The sequence below is a fragment of the Podarcis bocagei genome (assembly GCF_964188305.1).
Source record: "Podarcis bocagei genome assembly, chromosome: 2".
Taxonomy (NCBI): domain Eukaryota; kingdom Metazoa; phylum Chordata; class Lepidosauria; order Squamata; family Lacertidae; genus Podarcis; species Podarcis bocagei.
The window spans coordinates 101,606,785-101,627,484 of record NC_138126.1 but is presented as its reverse complement, the minus strand read 5'-3'; the positions used below and the strand labels follow the sequence as shown (position 1 = coordinate 101,627,484).

The window sequence follows — 20,700 nt, the reverse complement described above, 5'->3', positions numbered from 1 at the left end:
GAATGCAGATAAAACAATTCAAGCATTTTTTGATGTATCAATGTTTAAATGTAGATTAGTTTTTTTATTATCTATGAACGGTTTGTATCATTCTATATTCCGTACTTAGTAGGTAATTTCCCACTACTGCCATTTTTCTTTAAGGTTTTGCTACCATATAGCATAAACCCACCCTCCAAATACTTGCTATTGGACTTTCATAAGCTGAAGTCAAAACAGCCAAAGATGAAAGTGATAGCATACCTCTGGAGAGTACCATGTTCGCTTCCCATGGGACATCCTGTTCTTCAGATACTGAAAACCTAAAGCAATACTTTGCACAAATTAAGTTACTTTGTTCAAATGTGCATTTGTGCAAAACAGATTTGAATTCTATAGTAAGAACATGCAAAAGGCTGGACAGACGTTTCCCCCAGGAGGGGGGAATATTTATCATGCAAGCAAGTTTCAGCAACAGAAAAAACCTTAAATCCACTTTCATCCCTCCTGGCCTAGATGAGAAAAGAGTTCTCATAGAATCATAGAGTTGGAAGAGACCACAAGGGCCATCGAGTCCAACCCTCTGCCAAGCAGGAAACACCATCAGAGCACTCCTGACATATGGCTGTCAAGCCTCTGCTTAAAGACCTCCAAAGAAGGAGACTCCACCACACTCCTTGGCAGCAAATTCCACTGTCGAACAGCTCTTACTGTCAGGAAGTTCTTCCTAATGTTTAGGTGGAATCTTCTTGTAGTTTGGATCAATTGCTCCGTGTCCGCTTCTCTGGAGCAGCAGAAAACAACCTTTCTCCCTCCTCTAAACCAGAGTTCAAACAAAACAGCCAGATACACAATATAGTATTAAAATCAACTTTTATTTGGCCAATGAGTTCCATACCTTTTAGCATCATAGACGCTCCAAACTAATTCCAATTCTGTCAACATACATTCTTGTCCTCCCATCACTCCTTGGCTCTCAAGTACCCCCACAAAAAAAACCTAGTTATTGAGTGTCCTTTTTGTTTCATTCTGGCAGGCCCTTTCCCAAACAGCTCTGTAAATGCCTGGGAGACCCATTCACAAAGCAAATGCGTAAAGAGCAAGTTGTATTGTTTGTTCAGGGGGCAAGGTGGCAACACCAGTTAAGGTTTTGCCTCAGGAGTAATTGGGTCCTTTCCCCCTCAAGGACAGTCTTTATGCCATCCTAATCTTTGGAAGAGAGAGATACATATACTGTTCAGCATAAAAGGGAAGCAAGACCATGCAATGAGTTAAGAGGACCTGCTCATTTCCCTTTCCACTGCCACCACCGTGGTCAGCCCAGTAGGTTCCTCCACACCGGAGCAGCCCAAAAAGAAATAGTAATTGAAAAACAGCCGAGACAGTATCCTAGACCCTGCTGGGCCAACAGCAGCTTATGACATTTGGACAAGTGTGAGTAAGTTTTAAGGCGGCATTACTGGTGAGGCTCCAAAGTGAGTTAGGCAATGGGACATGTTGCCGTTTCAATCTGCTTCTACCCAGATCACAGAACACTCTAGGAAAAGAAAATGTACATCACAGTGTGTAAAGGAGGGGGGAAAGAGAAGACCCAGCAGGGCTGGCTACCTAGGCAGATCCCTCTTCCAAACTGAAAATAATAATAATAAAAATTAAGTAGAGGAATCAGTTGACAGACAAGTTAGGATGAAGGGTTACTTTAGACCATTCCCTGTACTCTCAGATAGCATCTGCCTTCTGGTTCAAGTTGGTTCTGGACTTGCTTAACTGCATGAAGTGGCAGCCACAGTGTAGTGTCTGGGGATATGCAGATTGGACTTGTCTTTACAGTTCATCTTTTACAGTGTTTGCGTCATCATCGTCTTCTTCTGCATCTGGCTCTTCAGCATCCTCTAGATCTTCCAGATCCTGTTTAAATGAAGAAGCAAAAGCTTGGTCAGCTGCAACTTCTCTCACAGCCAGTGCCAAGGAGGCCAACACACAGTTAGGTCCTGCCAGCGCAGCTGTCATTGCCCTTAATAGCATGAGAAACTCATGTAACCGCCTCTATGCTCAGAACTTTGCTCCTCTGGCAGACAGAGTCCTGCCTCCCAAGATGTGCAGGCCAAGGAAAGTCCATGCATTCCATCAAGTCACTCAAGGCAAAATAAAATAAAAATGGAAACAACCTACAAATTTCCATATACCAGGCAGAAGGAACTTGTAAGACAATGGGGTCAACACCAGGTCTGTTGGCTTTCTGCTTGCCCTATACATCTCAAAATTATTTGAATGGATAAAAAAACCTGCTGTACCAACTTTAGCACATTCTCCATTTATATAGCATTCTGAATCAGATGAATGCTATCACATTTGAAAACCAAGTTGGTGATGTTAACATTTTGCTCAACCAAGAAGTGCGCAAAAGACCTCTAAGAAACTTACTTTAGAATTAAAACTTCATTAACACAACCATGTACAGTGGTAGCTCGGGTTACATATGCTTCAGGTTACAGACTCCGCTAACCCAGAAATAGTGCTTCAGGTTAAGAACTTTGCTTCAGGATGAGAACAGAAATTGTGCTCCAGCGGCGCGGCAGCAGCAGGAGGCCCCATTAGCTAAAGTGATGCTTCAGCTTAAGAACAGTTTCAGGTTAAGTATGGACCTCTGGAATGAATTAAGTACTTAACCCGAGGTACCACTGTACTGTTAAAGTAAAATCTGATCTCACTTTCACACACAAACACACCAAAAATAACAGATAAAGTGAAGCTGCGATTAAGGCAGCTGTTCCAGTATCTGTCTCTGAACTTTCTAAGCAAATATTAGTAGTAGCTCCAGAATAGGTATAATCATAGGAGATGATCCTGACAGGCCACATTCAGGTTCATTATCAGGGAAATGCTCCATTCACAGTAATAAGCAAAACAAGTGGAGATTCAGTCCGAATGACTGATGCAGTACTCTATACTGCAAATCCAATTGGCTGTTCCTTAGATTTGTGATCTAAACCCACCAATGTTCTGTTCTTTCTTCCGAAGTGTTGACTTTCAGTGGCTTGCAAAATCCTCAGTGATTTGCATACCCTCAGCCAATGATTTCATATACACTATGCCAGAGGTGGCCAACTCCCAAGAGACTCACAGAATGAAAAACTGGCAGTAATCTACCCCCTTTTGGGGGGTTCAGGTCATAGTTGTTGAGCTCACCAACAGATCGCTGAGGAAACAACAGCCTCACTGAGTAAACTCCATCTTCCATTCTGCAGATCATGCAGCAATGGAGGGCAGGGTAAGGCCGAATTCTATTTTACCAGCGCTAAAGAAAGGGACCCAGTGATCGACCACAATCTACCAAAACCTCCCGGGGATCTACCAGTAGATCACAATCAACCTCTTGGACATTCCTGCACCATACCATTCCACTGCATTGCCTTAAAGAATATAGACTGGCTACCAGCATACTGACAAGAAGCAAAGAATATAGGCTGTTATCTTCAACAACAGCCTATGCTGAATAACAGACAGATGTTCAGCACTATCCTTTTCTCAGCATCTGGTACCAATGCTTTTTGAATGGAGTACACACTGTGCTGTTGAGCTAGCAACTATGAAAACCCTGCTAGCACACTATTCTTCTCAGAATGAGAAAATGCAAAAGCACTTGCAAGAAATACACAGGGCCAGGCAACAGCCAACACAGCACCTCCAAAAATCAGCCGTGAGGGACTGGAATACCATTCACAGGAAGGACAGAATTTGTTTGCCTCCAATTCAATCACATTCTTCAATTCAAAATCTGTTTCCATGAAACCCAGATTCAAGGACCTGCTACAATCCAAGAAGATTTAATGGCCATTTTTGGCCAATTCCTTTGCTTATGTTTTTATACCCAAACTTCCACCGGTGACATCTTATAGAACACAGATTCAAAAGCTATCTGTCTTCAAGGTGTTGGAACCTGACAAACAACCAAACTGAATACAAATCCAAATTTCCAAAGTGTACAGAGATGATTAAGAAACAAGCTGAAGCAAAATGGGGCCGGCCAGCTCTACTCTGCCAGGTCTCAGCTACATGTTAGTGCCAGGTTTGTGCCTGAAAATCATATACGTGATAGCTAATCATAGTGTCTATCACCAAGATGCTGAATATCAAAGCCAGTTCACTCTTAAATCACAAAGCCTGGTGCAAAGGCTTAAGCTCTAAACAGGGACAAAGGAATCAAATCAGGATATAGTTTCTGTGTATGCATTGCTCATGGTCACTGTACCAAACAGCTGGCACCCTTGATAACTGTAGATCTAGAAGTGTAGTCTACAGAGCTTTAAATCACACAGAACCCACCATACAGGGTCCAGGAACATGCAGAGGTGCAAAGGCTGGGTCACCAGTTGCTCCCTGTATCCAATGGAAATGGAGGAATGACAGCCCTGAATGCACAGCAATTCTAACTTGGGCTATGAGCTTTCCCCCCCCCCCCCAATGTTCAGCTGCTACTCCTGCTGGGCAGCAGCACCCAGATAAGCCTAGCAGTGCTGCAAAGAGCCAGTAGCATTGCTAGCACAGCAACAGAACAAGCAAAAATTGTTACACATGCTGGCAGCAGCGACTACTTGACTCAAGCAAGAGGACACTCGCACCTGGTGCTGGGTGCTGGAGAAAGAGCCAACTCAGTGTAGGGTCATCTCTTGAGAACTACAGATAGTAGGGTCAACGCTGGGAAGAATGTAAAAAAAAGTCATGTTTCTTGAACATTTGCAGTTGATCTGGGAATGGTGGGGCTCTCACAGGCTGACTGCCTGTTTGTGTGGCCTGGTTAGTCCACATGGAATGGCAGGTATTCAGGAACACCCTTCCCCACCACCCCAGTTCATTCTGGGTATTACCAGCTGTGCTTTATTTACAAGTTGCTAAGGAACCAGCATTCTCGGCTGTCACAGTAAGCCCGAAGTAGCTTTGCAGGACAAAACTTCCCTTCCTCGGGGATTGCATCTGAACCCTGCCCTAAAACAGCTACACAGGCCAGTGCCCAACAGGGCCTGGGTTTAGATACTCACATCTTCATCTACACCACCATCCTTTCCGCCGCTTTCCAGGAACTTCTTAAAACCTTCCAGCGTTCTCTCGCCGTTGTAGTCTACAACCTGCAAAAGCAAAGGAGGAAGTGTGTCAGCAGTCGAAAGGCAAAGCTGGGCACTGGGGGCTGAAGAATCACTTTCTGAACAGCTAAGCAAAAAAAAAGGGATTGGAAAATTCACCTTCACCCATATGAGTCGAAGAAGAGCAGCCAGCCACTAGATTCCCATGATCGCTGCGAGGAGAGAATAGCCCGTACATGAGCACCATCCTCTATGAAGCAATCCTCCCCTCTACAATAGCAACAACCCCCTGTGAACCCACCCTCGGCAACTCAAACCAAGGCACACCCTGGGAGGGGAAAGAGAAACACCCAGGGGCAGCCACCTACACAGACTGACCACCGGTCTCCTCACCGTTCTGCCAGGGCCTGCGGGGAAAAACTTGAGGGTAGGGAAGCTGTGGACTTTCACGGCCTCCACTTCATTGGCTGTGGAGTCCATTTTGGCAATGATGATGTTTTCATGGTCTTTGTACGTCTCGCCTAGTTTATCCCAGATGGGAGCCAGCTGCTTGCAGTGGCCACACCAGGGGGCATCTGCAAGTCAGAAAGGGGACAAAACCCAGATTAGCATCTGTTCAACAAGAACCACTCACTCCTCAGTTCCAGTTCCTGCCACCTAAGAAACATTCTTCGCTAGCCGATCCTGTGCAACTCAAGACAGGATGCGCCGAGGTGCGAGTGCATGTGGGCTCAGCTACCGAAATACTTACAGAATTCCACAAACACGTTCTTATTCTCATCAAAGGCCACTTCTTCAAAGTTTTTCCCAACCAGAACTTTGACAGGTTGTTTGTCCCAGTCATCAGAAACATCTTGGCTCATCAGATGGGGCTGAAACAGACAAGCAAAAAGGAACCCACATGAAAGCAACAGCATGGAATGCGCCAACAGGAAACCCTCCCACCCACTGTTCCAAGACAGGGCAGAGCAACTGACAAAAGCCAGAGGCTATAAAAAGTCAGATTAATATAGACTTCCTCCTTCAAAGTCAACCCCCACCCCACCCAATGACCCAGCCATGTCCTTCATGAGCTGCTGCATGAAGGATGCGTGTTTACAGGGAGCTGGCATAGGCATGCTGGGCAGACAGAGCCCACTCTGCTTCAGTTAAAGAACAAAAGAAATGCATGGCAAGGTATATGTACAGCAAGCAAGAGGAGATGGCTGCAAGAGTCAGATTAGTTCCAATATTTTTACAAGAGGGAGTTAGGGCTGGGCGATATCTGGTTTTCAACATCACCAGCTAAACACAATGTCTAAAATAAAGATGGAGCTATGTACAGGCATTGGAGGGCTTCATGGTTTTTCATGCAGGATTATGTTTGCATAGCGCATGTACAAACACACACGAATACACACACACACACACACGATTCACAATATATTGCCAGGTCAAAAATTATGAAACTGATATCACAATACGGATTTATCAGTTTTGGACAATATATCACCCAGCCCTAGAGGAGGTCTAGGATGTTTTCCAGAGCATTTTAAAAATGAAAGTGACCTATTAGACCATTGTGTCAAAATTGTGTTCCAAGGTACAGAGCCAGCTGTCTTGTACAGAAGTCAGATCATTGGTCCATTCAGCTCCCTGATCTCCAGGGTTTCAGACTACCTCTCCCAGACCTACCTGGAGGTGCCAGGGATCGAAGCTGGGACATTCCACATGCAAATAGAGGGTTCTATTAAGTGTTCTATCCTTCCAACATGCTTAACATTCAATTTGTCTTGAAGGCCATCTGAAAAATCCCTTACAACTTCCCCTACGCTACATCTTTCATCTATCAACTGCTTTGAAACTCCCAACTCAAAACTGTTCAACCGTAGATCTACTTTTGCTTGAAGACTGTATCTCATGAATGTGAGGGGTCTTCAAACAGGCCAATGCTGAACATAACCTTCTCTGAGGTTAGAGGTCTTTGGAATGTTTCTATTCCTATCTGCTTTCCAGCACACAAACCATCCCTGTAGTTTTAAATAACTTCAAGTGTCTTTTCAGAAGTGAGGAATGCTGGCTATGCTACACATTAAAAAGGAGGAATATGTTACATCACCTATGGGACAGTACCACCTTTAGTGTGAAGGTGGGGGACTGCATGATTCAATGACCATATGCCCCCAATCTAGCAGAGTGCTACAGAGCAGAACAGAGTTCTAGCCTTTCCTTCTCCAGAAATGCACCAGCTTCCTATCTACAGAGTCTGATACGGGGGAAGCATATAGATATGTAACACTCAGCCTTTACAGCCAAGTGGCAGGGGCTTCGTTGACCACATGCTCGCACTCATATGTTAACAGGCTGACCAAAAGAGTACTACAACATGAATATGTATTAATACAACCTAGAATGTATTTTACCTTTTATGTCATGCAACACTTTACTGTCTATGTGTTCCAAAATAGATCTACCATAGTCCTGTATCCTATTCAAGAATGTCAGTCAAGCCAGGTATCACTCAATACTTTTTCTTCCCTATCATCAACTCAGCTTTCCCAATTAGAAAGGTCATCCTGAACTTTTAGCCTCGTTTAATAATCCCTTCCAGTTTTTCAAAGGACCTGCTGATTTTCTTTAAAGGTGTACTTGTCCAGTCGACTGAGTAATTAAGATGAAGGCTGCAACTTCACTGAACAGGAAAAGGAATAATGGGAGGCAAGGAAAGTAAATGAAATAGGCAGAGCCAAGAAAGAGCCCTGCAAAATTCAGGTGTGGGGCAGGACAAAAGCAGTAGCTGGCTCTGTACAGCTGCTTTCGTCTCCAGATTAAGATGGAAGCCTCCGAAGCGCTCGTGCCACGTGAGGTCAAGGCCATGCAGCCATTAAGGCAGAGGTAGTTCTTAAGGGCTGGTGATGCAGTTCTATGAGCAGCTCCCAGACTTGTCAAGCTCACTTTATCAGCATTTAAAGGCTATTTCCATACTGGCACCGTGCCCCACTGGCTTTGCCCTTTGGGCTTCTCAGCATGAAGTCTAAATACTGGGCTGCTGGACGTGCTGCAAAGCCAGCTTGAAAGACTTCGTGCCACGTGACTGTTCTCAGGTTTCGTGTGGTTCGTGCTGCGGGGATCGCCTCACATGGATGCCTGTCTCAAGAACAAAATGCAAAAAAGGAAGGGAAAAAAGAATTACCTTAACTTTGCCCTCCAAGAACTTATTGCAGAAGTCCCTGATGTTTTCTGGAGTCAGCTCTTCTGAATCCGGCTTGTACTTGGTCATTTCCTCCTCCAGGGTAATGAGGCGGATGGCAGGGCATTCCTCTTTCTTGAGGCCAAAGAACTCCAAGATCCTCTGGTTATCGCCATGGTCACTGTCTATGAAGATGAACAAGATCTTGGCGGAGGAGAAAGGAAGAACAACAGTGGAATTGAGGCATTAGACAAAGGCATGGCACAGGCAAGAAACTAGCTATTTAATGTCCTCCTTAAGTAACTATTCTTTCTCCTGCCACCCTAATTGTGTTTCATGCCCAACTATAAGCCTAAAGCAAGTTCTTGTCCGCTTAATAGTTGTCAAATACTCAGCTCAGTGGTTTCCAACCTTTCTGAATCCATGGCTTTACCAACCACAATCTTTCTGCAGCTTCCCTGGGGGAGTCACTTACACCGGGGTCCCATTACAGGGCTCGAGTCAGTGGGGACTCCCCCATTCTGCCCCTTTGCTTCATATGCCCCATTCTGTCCCTGCCATCTCCCCTGAATGTTCCTCAGAGTAAAAGAGAGAGATAATGCAGGAAGATATGAGCTTGCAAGTTAATGAAAGGATGGTTCCCCGCCCCCCAGGGCCCCCCTGAACATTCCTCAAGTCTCCCCAGGGTGTTTCAGTACAACCATTGACCAAGCTTATTCCATTCAAAGACTTCTTTCTAGAGTTGTCACCTGATTGCTGGGGCTATTCAGGAGCAGTCTATGCTGAAGCAGCTAGTGCTACTTTTCATGTTACTTATCTATATTCTGAAACTCCTATGATCCTAATCCATGTCCTCCCTGAGGAGCCGCAGTATTAGAACTGTACAGTCATACCTCTTGTTATGTTTGCTAAAGGTTAAATCTTTTCAGGTTATATCCCACGGCAACCTGGAAGTACCAGAAAGGGTTACTTCCGGGTTTCACCGCTCGCGCAGGCGCAGACGATCAAAATGACGTTGCGCGCATGCGCAGAAGCGGCGAATCATGACCCGCGCAAATGCGGGTTGCATTCTGCTCATGTTGCAAACGGGGCTCCGGAACGGATCCCGTTCGCAGCCAGAGGTACCACTGTAAGTGCCAGTGTTCACCACCTGGGAAGCCTAGGGAGCAAAGAAATGATTTTTAATACGTCACTTCCTGGTCCTCACCTTCCCTTTGAAGCTCTCTGCTGCTTTTTTGAAGTTATCCAGTTTTCCCTGGTAGTCTGTAACACTCTTGGGCAGGAACAACAGGATGTGGGTCTTGATCTCTCCTCCAAAGATTTTGGGTGCCGTCTGTGGAAGAACAAATAAATGCATGCTAGCGCCAAGAGTGTTACCGGTTGCCAAGATTATGCAAACTCCCCCCTCCCTCATTTACAGTTCATTCTACTTGGTATAATTTGTATGGTTAGAATTCTCCACTCCTGATTGGTAGACACAGATCAAGGTGTGGGTTAGGTCACCCAGCCAACCAACCAACCAACCAACCAACCAACCCACCCTGCCTTGCTAGAGAGCCACTTCCATACCTGTTCAGTGAATTCAATCACCAAGGGCAGTTGGTTTGATTTGATGAAGTTCAACAGATTCTCTTTTGTTATCTCCCCTTCATAGTTGTTACGTCCTTCATCAAACTGGAAACAAGCACAAAGGGACTCGTGAGAATAAATCAAGCCGACTTACGGTTGAGATCAATCAAGAGTTACAGTTGGGTCATCAGCCTACTTATCACCAAAACACAGGTTATGGGTGGACTGAGTGTCTGCCACAATTCTACAGGCATGCAGAATTTGGTATTGAGTAAATCATTTGGTTTCCTGAAAACGTCGGTGGTGGTTTAGGCTTCTAACCCTTATGTCTATGAAAAAATGTGTGCAAGTATGTAGGACTAAAGGCTGGCACAGCAAAACAGAGAATGGCTCAGTTCACATTCAATCCTAAGCCAAGCTATGGCTTGAACACACCTGACTACCAGGGATGAGATTGTGGCCATTTTGCTCCTCCTCCAGTCCTTCCGCCACTGCACTGCTGTAAACCAAAGACTGGTTCAAGCTCCCGTGTTATCCAAACCTGGGCTTGGATTCTTGTGGTGTATGAACCACGAACTCTGGTTCAAACACAACACTGAGCCAAATCACAACTTAGCTCACAGCAAATGCAGGAGGAGCAGAGAAGCAAAACGGCTCTCTCCAGTAGCCCACATGCCATGTCATAGTTTGGACTAGTATTACATGTAAAACAGGTCAATAGTTTGAGGAATGGGACTTTAGGGCCTAACATTTATCTTCTGCCACAACCAGGCTATTATTCAGATTTATGTAAAAAAGGAAAACATGGAGTCCAGCTTGCTTTCTATCCATTATTTCTCCAATTTTTACAAGTACAGAATACACAATCCTGAGTGTTATATCTGTAGGGCTCCCACTGACAAGTCTTGACACAAACTACGGTGCACATTTCACACTGCAAGCAAGGCACAGAATTTCTCAAGTTAAAATCCAGGGTAGAATCTCTGCCAAAGCTCTCATCTTACTAACAAGCTAGGATTCAAGGCTCCATAGGAGTAAACAGAGCAGTGACTAGAAAGGAGTTTGGGACTAAGTGGATTGCCAGATTCTTGTTATATACCCACTACCTCAAAAGGGGTTTCATCAATATTCTACAGTATTTTAAATACACAAATCTCAAAAGTCACAGAAGCAGGTTGCTCATTTCCTGGCAGGCAACAGGTTGTGCAGGTCTGCTGGAAGCAGATATATTTATCTGATCAACAGAACCACTAAAAAGGAGGTAGTGTCCTAGGCAGCAGCACACAACATGGAACCAGTAAATATATAGCAGTTTACTCAGAGGACAACACATCCCTGCAGGGCTATTGTTAGCCAAGCAGGAACAGAAGTCAGGAAGCACGCTATCATTCCTCTGCCAGGAATAATTTTGCTGCAGAGCAACACCTATTACTGTCCAGGTTCTCAAAATCTTTCCTGGCACCCTGGAAAGGGGCAGGGAGTAACAGACATAGGAGAATCAAGGTTATCCACCAAGAAGACATGCAAGGGAAAGCAGCGATCCCATTGGCTGGGCTCCCTAGCGACACAACTCTGGGGGACGCACACATAGGTCACTGTTTGAGTAACTTTTCAGGAACGTTATACAAAGAAATCTACTTCAAGACAACATGAAGCTTATGCAAAAGACAAAGAAACAAAAAGCAAAGTTGGGTAGTTGTAGTGCTGTGTTCAAATCTCACCTTAGCCATGAACTCAATAGGTAGCCTTAGGTAAGCCAGTATTCCCTCAGACACCGTATATATATAGTAAGAGCTACCTGCCTTCACATTGGCAGGTTAACCAAAAATGCTGTTGCCACATTCAGAAGTGTTTTATAAAATGCCAGTTTTTAATAGAACCTCTCCCTGAAGAACAGCTTATTAGAATGCACCTGGGAAGGAGGCACAAGTCAGCGTTCACAAAGAAACAAAACTTTAAAATGTGCAGCCTTACCTGGGACTAGATGTTCTACGGTTCTGCCAATAACCCCGCTGCTTATTTATGGGTGCTACATAAGACTTGTAATAAACCGGTTCCTGGCCTTCATGCACCTCCAGTGAGATGCATTTAGAACAGGCTTCCTCAACGTTGGCCCTCCAGATGTCTTTGGCCTACAACTCTCATGATCCCTAGCTAGCACAACCAGTGGTCAGGGATGATGGGAACTGTAGTCTCAAAACATTTAGAGGGCCTGATTTAGAACCTACCAGCTCTGCTTTTACTATACCCTGTAATCTTAGCAGAAACTAGCCAACTTAGAGATATCTCAAGATTCCAAAAGCAGTCTTGCCACAGTCCAGAGGATTCTGAGTGCCACTCTCACCAGCCCCAATGTTTAGAGGCCTGCTAGCAGAAGACCATACAAAGACTTTGCGAACACAACAGGGCTTTACTCTATGTGTTTGTGTGTGAACAATCCCCAGAACAACATGTGGGGAGGGGGGTATATAACTATCAGCAGGGAAAGAGAGGCAGGTCATTCCATCAGGCAAGCAGAAATTATCGTGCTGACAGAGCTATCTGCTTAGTGCTACACAGAATTCCTCCCAGTGCTTCACCACTTAACAGCTGCAGGGGCATTTCACGTCCTGTCCAATTCTGTAACTGCTTACACGGTTTCGTCTCATTCCAAACAATATTCCCGGGCATCAGTGAGGTCACTTCATGACACTCCAAGTTCTATGGGGCCATGTGCAAATGTGGTAGGAACAGATTCAAATATAGCATCTGCTGAAAGTTTGTTTCATTTTGGTTGGAAGCAAAAAAAAAATAAAAAAATGGCAGCACCAAAGAGTTAACCGTGTGCGCCTGAAGAGTTCAGAAGCTTGGGCAAGTGTCCTTTTGGCAACTAAAAGGGATTTGTTTTTACTTTGGCTGGTTGAAGTCTCAACAGCTCTGAGACTGAGGAGCAAGAAACGGAGAATAAGAGTGAGGAAAGTTCTAAGCCACTCAGAAAAGTACCCCCTTTAGATAGAAGAGCTGGCCAATCAGAAATTTACCTCCTATCCTTTAATAAAAGTGATGGCCAAACACAACTTCCCCACCCCCTTAACACATTGAAAGGTTTCGAAAAGCAAGTATTCAGCTTAACATGCCAAACACTTGAAGGTGGAAAAGACTGTTTGAAGCGGGGAGAATTGACCTTAAAGAGGCAGTCAGGGTATAATCTACAGGCTATAGATGCCTTTACAGCAGGAGAGAGCATGTGTTGCTCTACTCTTCTCAGGTGGAGAGAAGGGTATGGACACTGTGGGGTCTCCATCCACATTGTAATGGCGCTCATTCCCACTATCAAAAGTCAATGCCCGCAACTACAGTAAGTTCTGGAGGATTCTGGAGTCTGAGATTTCCTCCCTTAATGGTTGCTCCGCTGAGGGCCCCATACCTTTTGACATACATCTGAACAGACATAGCTATTATATTAACAAGGTTAACTTGCTGAATAAGCTACTAAGACTGCTTCTTCCTGTTCTGCTTTCACAATCCATCCAGTGTGCTTGGTTTCCACCAACAAGCTCAGCAATGGAAAGACTGGTTTTGTTCCAGAGAATTGCAATTTAAGTGGCAACGAGTCTTGCTGCCAATCATTAAGATTCTCTTGCCTTAATCATCTATACTGACCTTGAAAACAAAAGCCTGGCATCAGTTCCTCTTCACACTACCACTTCAGTTGTGATACTAGAAGTACCCTTTGAGGAAGCAACTGGGTTTTACAAGCTAAAGCCCATGCACTCTTATGATATAAGAACACTTCCAGGAGGGAAGGGGAAGCTGATGAGAAAAAATTCAAGTGATTTCCAATTTCCTCCTTCAAACCAAGTTTTTAGAGCACTATTTGGACCTGTGTGAGCTTTCTACAAATACAGTAACAGTGTGGGTGGATGTGGAATAGAAACATATTGGGGAAGCAGAGTGAAGCCAGCCAGACTTAGCACATAATGGGAATATTTTGCACCACTCACCTTCTTAAAAAGGGCAACTCCATCTTTGCTGAGCTGGTATTTGGCAAAGACATCGCTGTTGGAAGAGATCCCAAAAGGAATGTCATCAATGGACTCTGCTGCCAACAAGAACTGCTTGGCAGCATCAGATTCTGCATCCTAACAGAAAGAAGGAAGAGTTTAAGTTTTAAATACTCTACACCATGCCTTGATTTGATGCATGTTGCTTACTCAGTGATGCAAGAACAACAAAGAGCCAAGATGGGAAAAAGAAATTGGCATCATACTCTAAATGTAATTTCCCTGTGTCCACAAATTCCCCTCCCCGCTGAAATTGGGCACGATTGATTCTACTATAACCAATTGAACAGGTTCTGGTGTGCGATGCCCACAAGTTTCTCTGGTTTGCAAGTTTATTTATTCTATTTTTATCCCACCTTCCCCCTAAGAGCTGAATGTGCCATACATGGTTCTCCTCCTCCCCAATGGGAGGTAGCTTAGGTTAAGAGACTGTCTAGGCTCAGGGAACTTTGTGTTAGACTACCCATGGACCCAAACAGGTTAGCGAGCCCTGGTGTAATCTCTTCCCAGATAAAGGCCTCCAAGAGAGGTCAGCTAAAACAACAGTAACCAAGTGAAGCACTCTACCTTGAAGAACCCGATCACAGCAACTTCACTGGATTCCACCAGTTTCTCAGCAGCAGCTACATCTGCCAGGGCAGTGGCTGCTGGGCCTGTGCGTTTCTTCAACCAATTGACAATGTCATCTGCTTCCCTGCCAGCTGCAATAGGGGGGGAAAGACACATCAGAATCTCTCTCACGTTTAAGTTGGAGCACTTGATCTAATCACCCCAAGTGGAAACTCCCATTATTTCCTGGTTCAGAGGGCAAAGAGTTTCTGTTCACCTTTCTAGGGAGATAAACCACCATCTTCCCTTACCCCTTTGCCTTCCAAGACAAAGTTGCCACCAGAAGGTGCTATTGAGCACAAAGCTGCTTTACTTAGTGCAAAAAATATTTCATAGTAACATTTAAGAGCATGCTGTTTCTATCACCACTTTGGCGCATGTATATTTAGAGCTTGGGCCACATTATAATATCACTGATGCAAAACGTTCTGCAAGATGCAAGCATTTTCATGCTGAAGAATACCACAAAATGGTTGAGTGAAGAAAAAATACAGGAAGCAAGATTTTCTACCACAGTACCAAAGCTTAAAAGCAACAAATAGGTTTTTCAACGCTGTTAAAATTAGATCTGTATTTCTAACTCTTGGGAGGCTCCACCCAAAATTAGCTGCCTTTAGAATCTGCTTGCACTGATTATATACAATGCAAGCTGTTACTATGCCAATCTCCATTTCAAAATTCCCCAAATGTAAGTAATACGAATTGCCCTTCCCTATACCTGCAAACAGAAAGATTCCTAAAGGCAGGAGGGTAGATGCCTGCTCACTGTGACCATCACCCACATTGCAGGGGTGACAAGTGGAGCTGCAGCCCTGGAGCTTGAGGGTGGTGGTGCAGAAACTGTTCCAGTTTTATTGAGCTTTATTGATGAAACAACAGGAAAGAGACATACCCCAGCTGTAAGCTTTGAAGGGGGGAGTTAGGAACAGCCACCACCTTCACCTTCCACTACCTTGCCTCCTTCACTCCCAAAGTTTGCAGCAGGACAGGGGGAGCAAGTGATCGCTCATGATCTCCGGCAGTGCAAGCTCTGAGATAAGACCACCATCCTATGCACATTTACCTGGGAGTAAACCCCACTGAATACAATGGGATGTCTAAAAACATTCAGAGGATTGCACTGAAGGGGAGGGGCTAGATCCTGACAAATATGTGTTTTGGCTTGGCTAGCCAGGTTAGGTGAAGCTGGTACTGAGGACAGAGCCCTGCTTTCCTTACTTGGACATGGCCAAGCAGTGTGAGAAACAGAAGGGCCGTGTACTCCATATTCTCCAGGCAGCTCTCAAAACTCTGCTGGACCAAGCTATACACCCACCCACCAAGTCGAAAATGATGCCCAAAGAATTCAGTTCAAGATGTATGGGATTGCTTATTACAGCTACTTTTACCACACGAGAAAGAAATCATATAACCAAGTCTGTAACATTTAATGCATATATTGATACAGCAACCTGGGGGTGGGTTATTGCTTTTTGTTTTGTTACCATGCAATGTATTTTTGTGTTCTGATATTGTAAACTGCACTGCAATCCTTGGATGAAGGGTAGTTTTGAAATTTAATAAATAAAATAAACCTATTTTTTATATGCAAAAGGTAATAACTCTACCAGCACTCAAAGTGGCTGCACAGGCTGCCTTTCAAGAAAGCCAAAATCAGAGGCAGGACAGTCATACCTGTGGGAAAACTTATCCTACATGTGGCTTCTGTGGCTGCTGCAAGCTCTTCTTCCCATACAACGGAAAGCACTTCTTCTCCTATAACTGGAAGCTCATCTTCCCCTACAACTGAAAGCTCATCTTCCCCTAAAGCTGAAAGCTCATCTTCCCCTATAACTGAAAGCACTTTTTCCCCTACAACTGGAAGCTCATCTTCCCCTACAATGGGATCTAAGGATGGGGGACTGGCCATTGGGAGTGTTGCCCTCCCAATGCAGTTTTTCACCAGCACAAAAAGTTAATAGGTGAAGACCATTCAGCTTCCTAAATGAGATTTTTGTGCCTATTTCTAGGTGGCAGGCTCCTAAGCGTGGAGGGATTCTTCCCAACTGTCACCATGGAATCTTGGGAGAGAATCAGCAGCAATGTCTAAGGAACAGGCTTCTTACACCCCAACCCCACTTCTGAACCTTCCATCAGCCACCACTACCTTTAAAAACTTAAATATTGTTAATTTTTTTAACCTGTGTGATTTTTCTTTTTTAATATGACTAGGAGTTTTAATAACTCTTTTACCTTAAACCACAGGCCTTCCATTATGATATCTGGGTTAGGGAAAAGTACGGTATGTTACAATCAGCATAACCAACCATTCAGAATGATCAGGCATGCTGATCAGCTGTCTGCCAGTAGCTTTGTTGATAAAAGAAGTTTGTCTAGCACTTGTATCATCCACGTATATGGCACAACTCACAGAATCATAGATTGTAGAGTTGAGAGTGACCCTGGGTTTTATCTAATCTGATCCCCTGTAAGGCAAGAATCTCAACAAAAGCATTCAGATGAAGGACATGTCCCTGCCCCAAGGCTCTTACCATTTAGAAACAGATAAAGCTGGCAAACAAAGGAAAGGAAGGGAAAGAGGGATGGGGTAAACATGGGGAAAATTACATTTCAGTTACATGTATTAAAGGCTTAGTTGCAATGGTGCATTAGGAGTAGGGCTCTGTCAAAAGCTTCGTGGAAAAGTGATTCTGCAAATGGTTATGTAGGAAGGGTTTTGGGAGGCAGTTCAAGTCACAAGCATGGAGGAGCTGGCCAAGCAAAAGAGACAGGGAAAGAGATGTGGGAGGATGTGCCAGCAGTGAGGCAAGAGGGTCAAAGCTACTGAGAGCTTTGAAGCTGAATCAGGGAGGACTCAAAAGCAACATAGGGCTGCAAGAAGGGTATTTCTGTGCTCAGAATAATTTTGCCAAGAGTGATGAATATAGGCAAGATTATCAAGTCCAGAGAGCAGAAGCCTGGATGGATCAGAGGTTTTTTGCTGAGGGACAACAGGGAGGAGAGTGCAGGTAATGTTATAAAGCAGCTTTAGTCATCCGCATGTCCTACAGATACTGCTGGACTTCCACCTCAACCCCATTTTCCAACAAGTAACACGTGGAAGAAAAATTGTTACTATTTTTATCATTTATGACATGCTAGTGCCTATGCTTTTGTGTTTTTAAATGCAACTAGAGGTGCATGCTTGGCTCAGTTACACAAAACTGGGAATATGAAATATTTGATAAACTCTCATTTAGTTTTAATACAACTTCAAAAAATAGGACATCCATTTTATATGTAGGAAAGAGGCTGAAATAGCCTCTAGTGAATGAATGGCTATGACTGAGCAGCAGCATGAGCTCAGTGCCTTGAGTCACAGACTTCTCCTTCAAGGCTAGAATGCTGTTCAGAATACAGACACTGAAATAGTCACTGCTTAATAGATTTATTGCCTTTGGCTGTAGCCCTATCTACCTCTTCTTGGCAGCAAGCCTCACTGACCTCCATGGAGCTTACTACTGAATAGATATACACAGAATTGGGCTGTAAGGAATAAACAATGGTGAGGGAGGGTATTACATGCAGCAAATTGCTCCAAGAGCTGCAATTTTGCATTTGATTCCATCATATACAAAGCAAGGAGCAGATATATCCTAAGGGCAACTATTAAAAAGCAACACCAACTTGTCCTTAGTTTGTGTCAGGAGTTCTAAGCTAGAAATGTGAAACCACAGTACCTTATTCCTATTTAACAGATTATCCTTGTCTTTCTAGTGACTAAAATAATTACATGCAAGGACAAAGTTGCAAGTCCTCTACGAAAAACGTTTTTTTGTGGGACTATTTAGCAGACACCTTTTAAACTGGTGAAATATACATACAACATGAACAAACAGCTTAAAGGAGGCAGAGAACTATATGTGAACAACATGAAGTGAAAGCCAACAGTTTAGGCATCAAAACCAAGAAGTATCCTCTTGTGTCACTTTTGCTTTATGTTCCAGGTTTGGTCCCCACCCCCACCTCAATTCACATGTTCCAGACTTTTTAATAATTACCATAGTCTCACCTGTGTATTCTTTAGGGGATGATTTATCGCCATTTTTGAAGAATTTGATAGTAGGGTAGCCTCGAACACCAAACTGTTGGGCAAGCTCTGATTCTTCTGTTGCATCCACCTTGGCCAGCCGGATTTCTGAGTTGTCAGATTTCAATTTTGCTGCCGCTTTCACATACTCTGGGGCCAGAGCTTTACAGTGACCACACCAGGGTGCATCTGAAAAAGAGAAGTACTTAGTATCAAAGCAATTACTGTGCAACCCTCCAACACTGATACTTTCTATCAACAGGAATGCACCCACAACAAAACATTCCATGCAGATAGCATCCAAGTGACGGGTGGGGGTGAAAATTATGGCAAGGAGAGCTTCACTTTTGACTGCCCTGTAGTACTATAACCAGCACCTTTCCTATCACAAAATCCTAACTTGAAGTTTCCCCCTCTTCACCTATTACTTTACAAGCAGTCTCTGCAGTGGAAATGCAATGAGTAGGCAAGACAACAAGGAAGTCTAGAATATCTAGAAAAGCAAGAGACAGGCTCAGTCCTCAATACTGTTGCTCACTTGATGTAAATCTCTCCCCAGTGCATAGTTCAAAGTTTCTTGTTCTGCACTGCCGTCAGCAACAACCTGCAACTAGCACAGCACATCCAACTTTGGGAGTCTTCCAAGACTCCACTGAAGCCTCTTAACTTTACTGGCACGCCCCTTCCAACAGTACTCCTGGTACTATGGCAATGCCACCAACAGACATAACATGGCACAATGCTTTCCCCAATACTTGAGAGAGGTGCATTTCAAACGCACTTTGCACTCTTACAAAATCTTCAGCGGGCCCCTATGCTCTCCTGCATGAGACACTACCAGTGTTTCATAGCCAACTCGTAAGCATCTATCTATACCCCTATTTTCAAGGCTGAAAATATATAGCAACAGTAGCACCGGCCTATTCCATGCATCCGGGACACGCCAACAGCAAAAGACGAGCAAACGCCTACATGCCCCTCTTTGGGCTGGTAAAAGACATTACCGCAGCCGGCGCACGCCAGCTCTCGCAAGTCCCCTTCTCACGTGAACTGTGTAACGTCTGAATAGGCAGGGGTTGTTTCCCTAATGGCGGGGGGGGGGGTCGACCCGCTAACGTGAAAAAGCCTGTTCCCCATCCCTCCCCTAAACCGAACAAGGGGACCCCCCAACCTCAGTTCCCCCTCCCACCCGGCCGGCCTTCCCTCTCCACCCTCATCCGCTCTCCCCCCCCCCGGCGCCCCTCCACTCACAGAACTCCACCAGGATGTTCGGGTGCTGCTCCAACGCCCGCTCGAAGTTGGCCGCCTTGAGCACCAGGACGCCCTCGTCCTCCTCGATATCCGCGTCGCCGGCCAGGCAGGCCCGTCCCAGGAAGAGCAGGCAGAGGAGCGGAGACCAGAACAGAGCGGTCTTCATGGCGGCGCTGACAATGACGGCAGGATCCCAGGCGAACAGACCGGACCACGAAGAGGCGCCGCAAAAGAGAACACTCCGCGCCCGCCTCCCGCTTTATAAACCCGCCCTCTCTCTGCTGCGTCTATCGCCCATTGGCTGCTTCCGCCCTCCTACGCTTCAGCTCCCATTGAACTGGCGTGGAGCCTAAGGCCGCCCTCCGGTCCTGGATTGGTCATCTTTAAAGGTCGCGTCGCCTTTCCTTCCCCACTTCCGAACAGCCGCGAGAGTTTCCTTTGCTCCGCGGGCTTTGATTGGCCGTACCGACCTCTTCGGTGAGTGCGATTGGATAACGCGGCCGCTCTTAGAAACTCGGACCAGCCGTTTCTGATTGGTTGACCTCAACGAAACTCCCTCCTCTCCCCGCCTACTTTCGCCTCTCTTCTTTGGAACGTGGCATTCGAGAGATACGCCCGCCTCGCGCTGCGCATGCGTGTTTGAGTGTGGCATGGAGACCTCGTTCGTGTTTGATTCTGACTGGCCGCATTTAATGAGCGACCCGGAATTGAAAGCTAGCAAGGAACCAAGTGTTTCCGGGACTGTACGAAAGAGGGGGAGGCTTTTGCATAAGAATTGCTTAGATGTGGGCGGGGGAGCGGGGAACTCAAGCGAGCAAGTTTATTACGATGGGAAGTTCTGAAGTGTGTACTTCTGCAGTGCCTTTGTATATGCTTTACTGTTGCGAATTTTTTCTAAGAATAAGCGCATATTATATTTTTGTATTACCA

At 45.0% G+C, this 20,700-nt stretch overlaps 1 protein-coding gene across 2 annotated transcripts; it reads right to left on the bottom strand.

The window, feature by feature from the left end:
* Positions 1–835: 835 nt before the first annotated feature.
* Positions 836–20,026, bottom strand: P4HB (prolyl 4-hydroxylase subunit beta). 2 transcript variants are annotated; one of them, XR_014005464.1, is made up of 12 exons: positions 19,771–20,026; positions 18,502–18,708; positions 14,409–14,542; positions 13,782–13,919; positions 9,799–9,903; positions 9,437–9,562; positions 8,233–8,433; positions 5,812–5,932; positions 5,454–5,635; positions 5,019–5,105; positions 4,602–4,677; positions 836–1,887 (listed from the first exon to the last, which is right to left on the bottom strand). XR_014005464.1 is itself a non-coding variant. In XM_081184865.1 (11 exons), exons 1-11 carry the CDS (start codon positions 19,934–19,936, stop codon positions 1,804–1,806), a joined length of 1,551 nt encoding a protein of 516 aa, XP_081040991.1. In that variant the 5' UTR covers positions 19,937–20,025; the 3' UTR covers positions 836–1,803. The 2 variants fall into 2 exon arrangements, 1 of the variants encoding a protein (XP_081040991.1); XM_081184865.1 differs by lacking the exon at positions 4,602–4,677 and having other exon boundaries at positions 19,771–20,025.
* Positions 20,027–20,700: the final 674 nt, after the last annotated feature.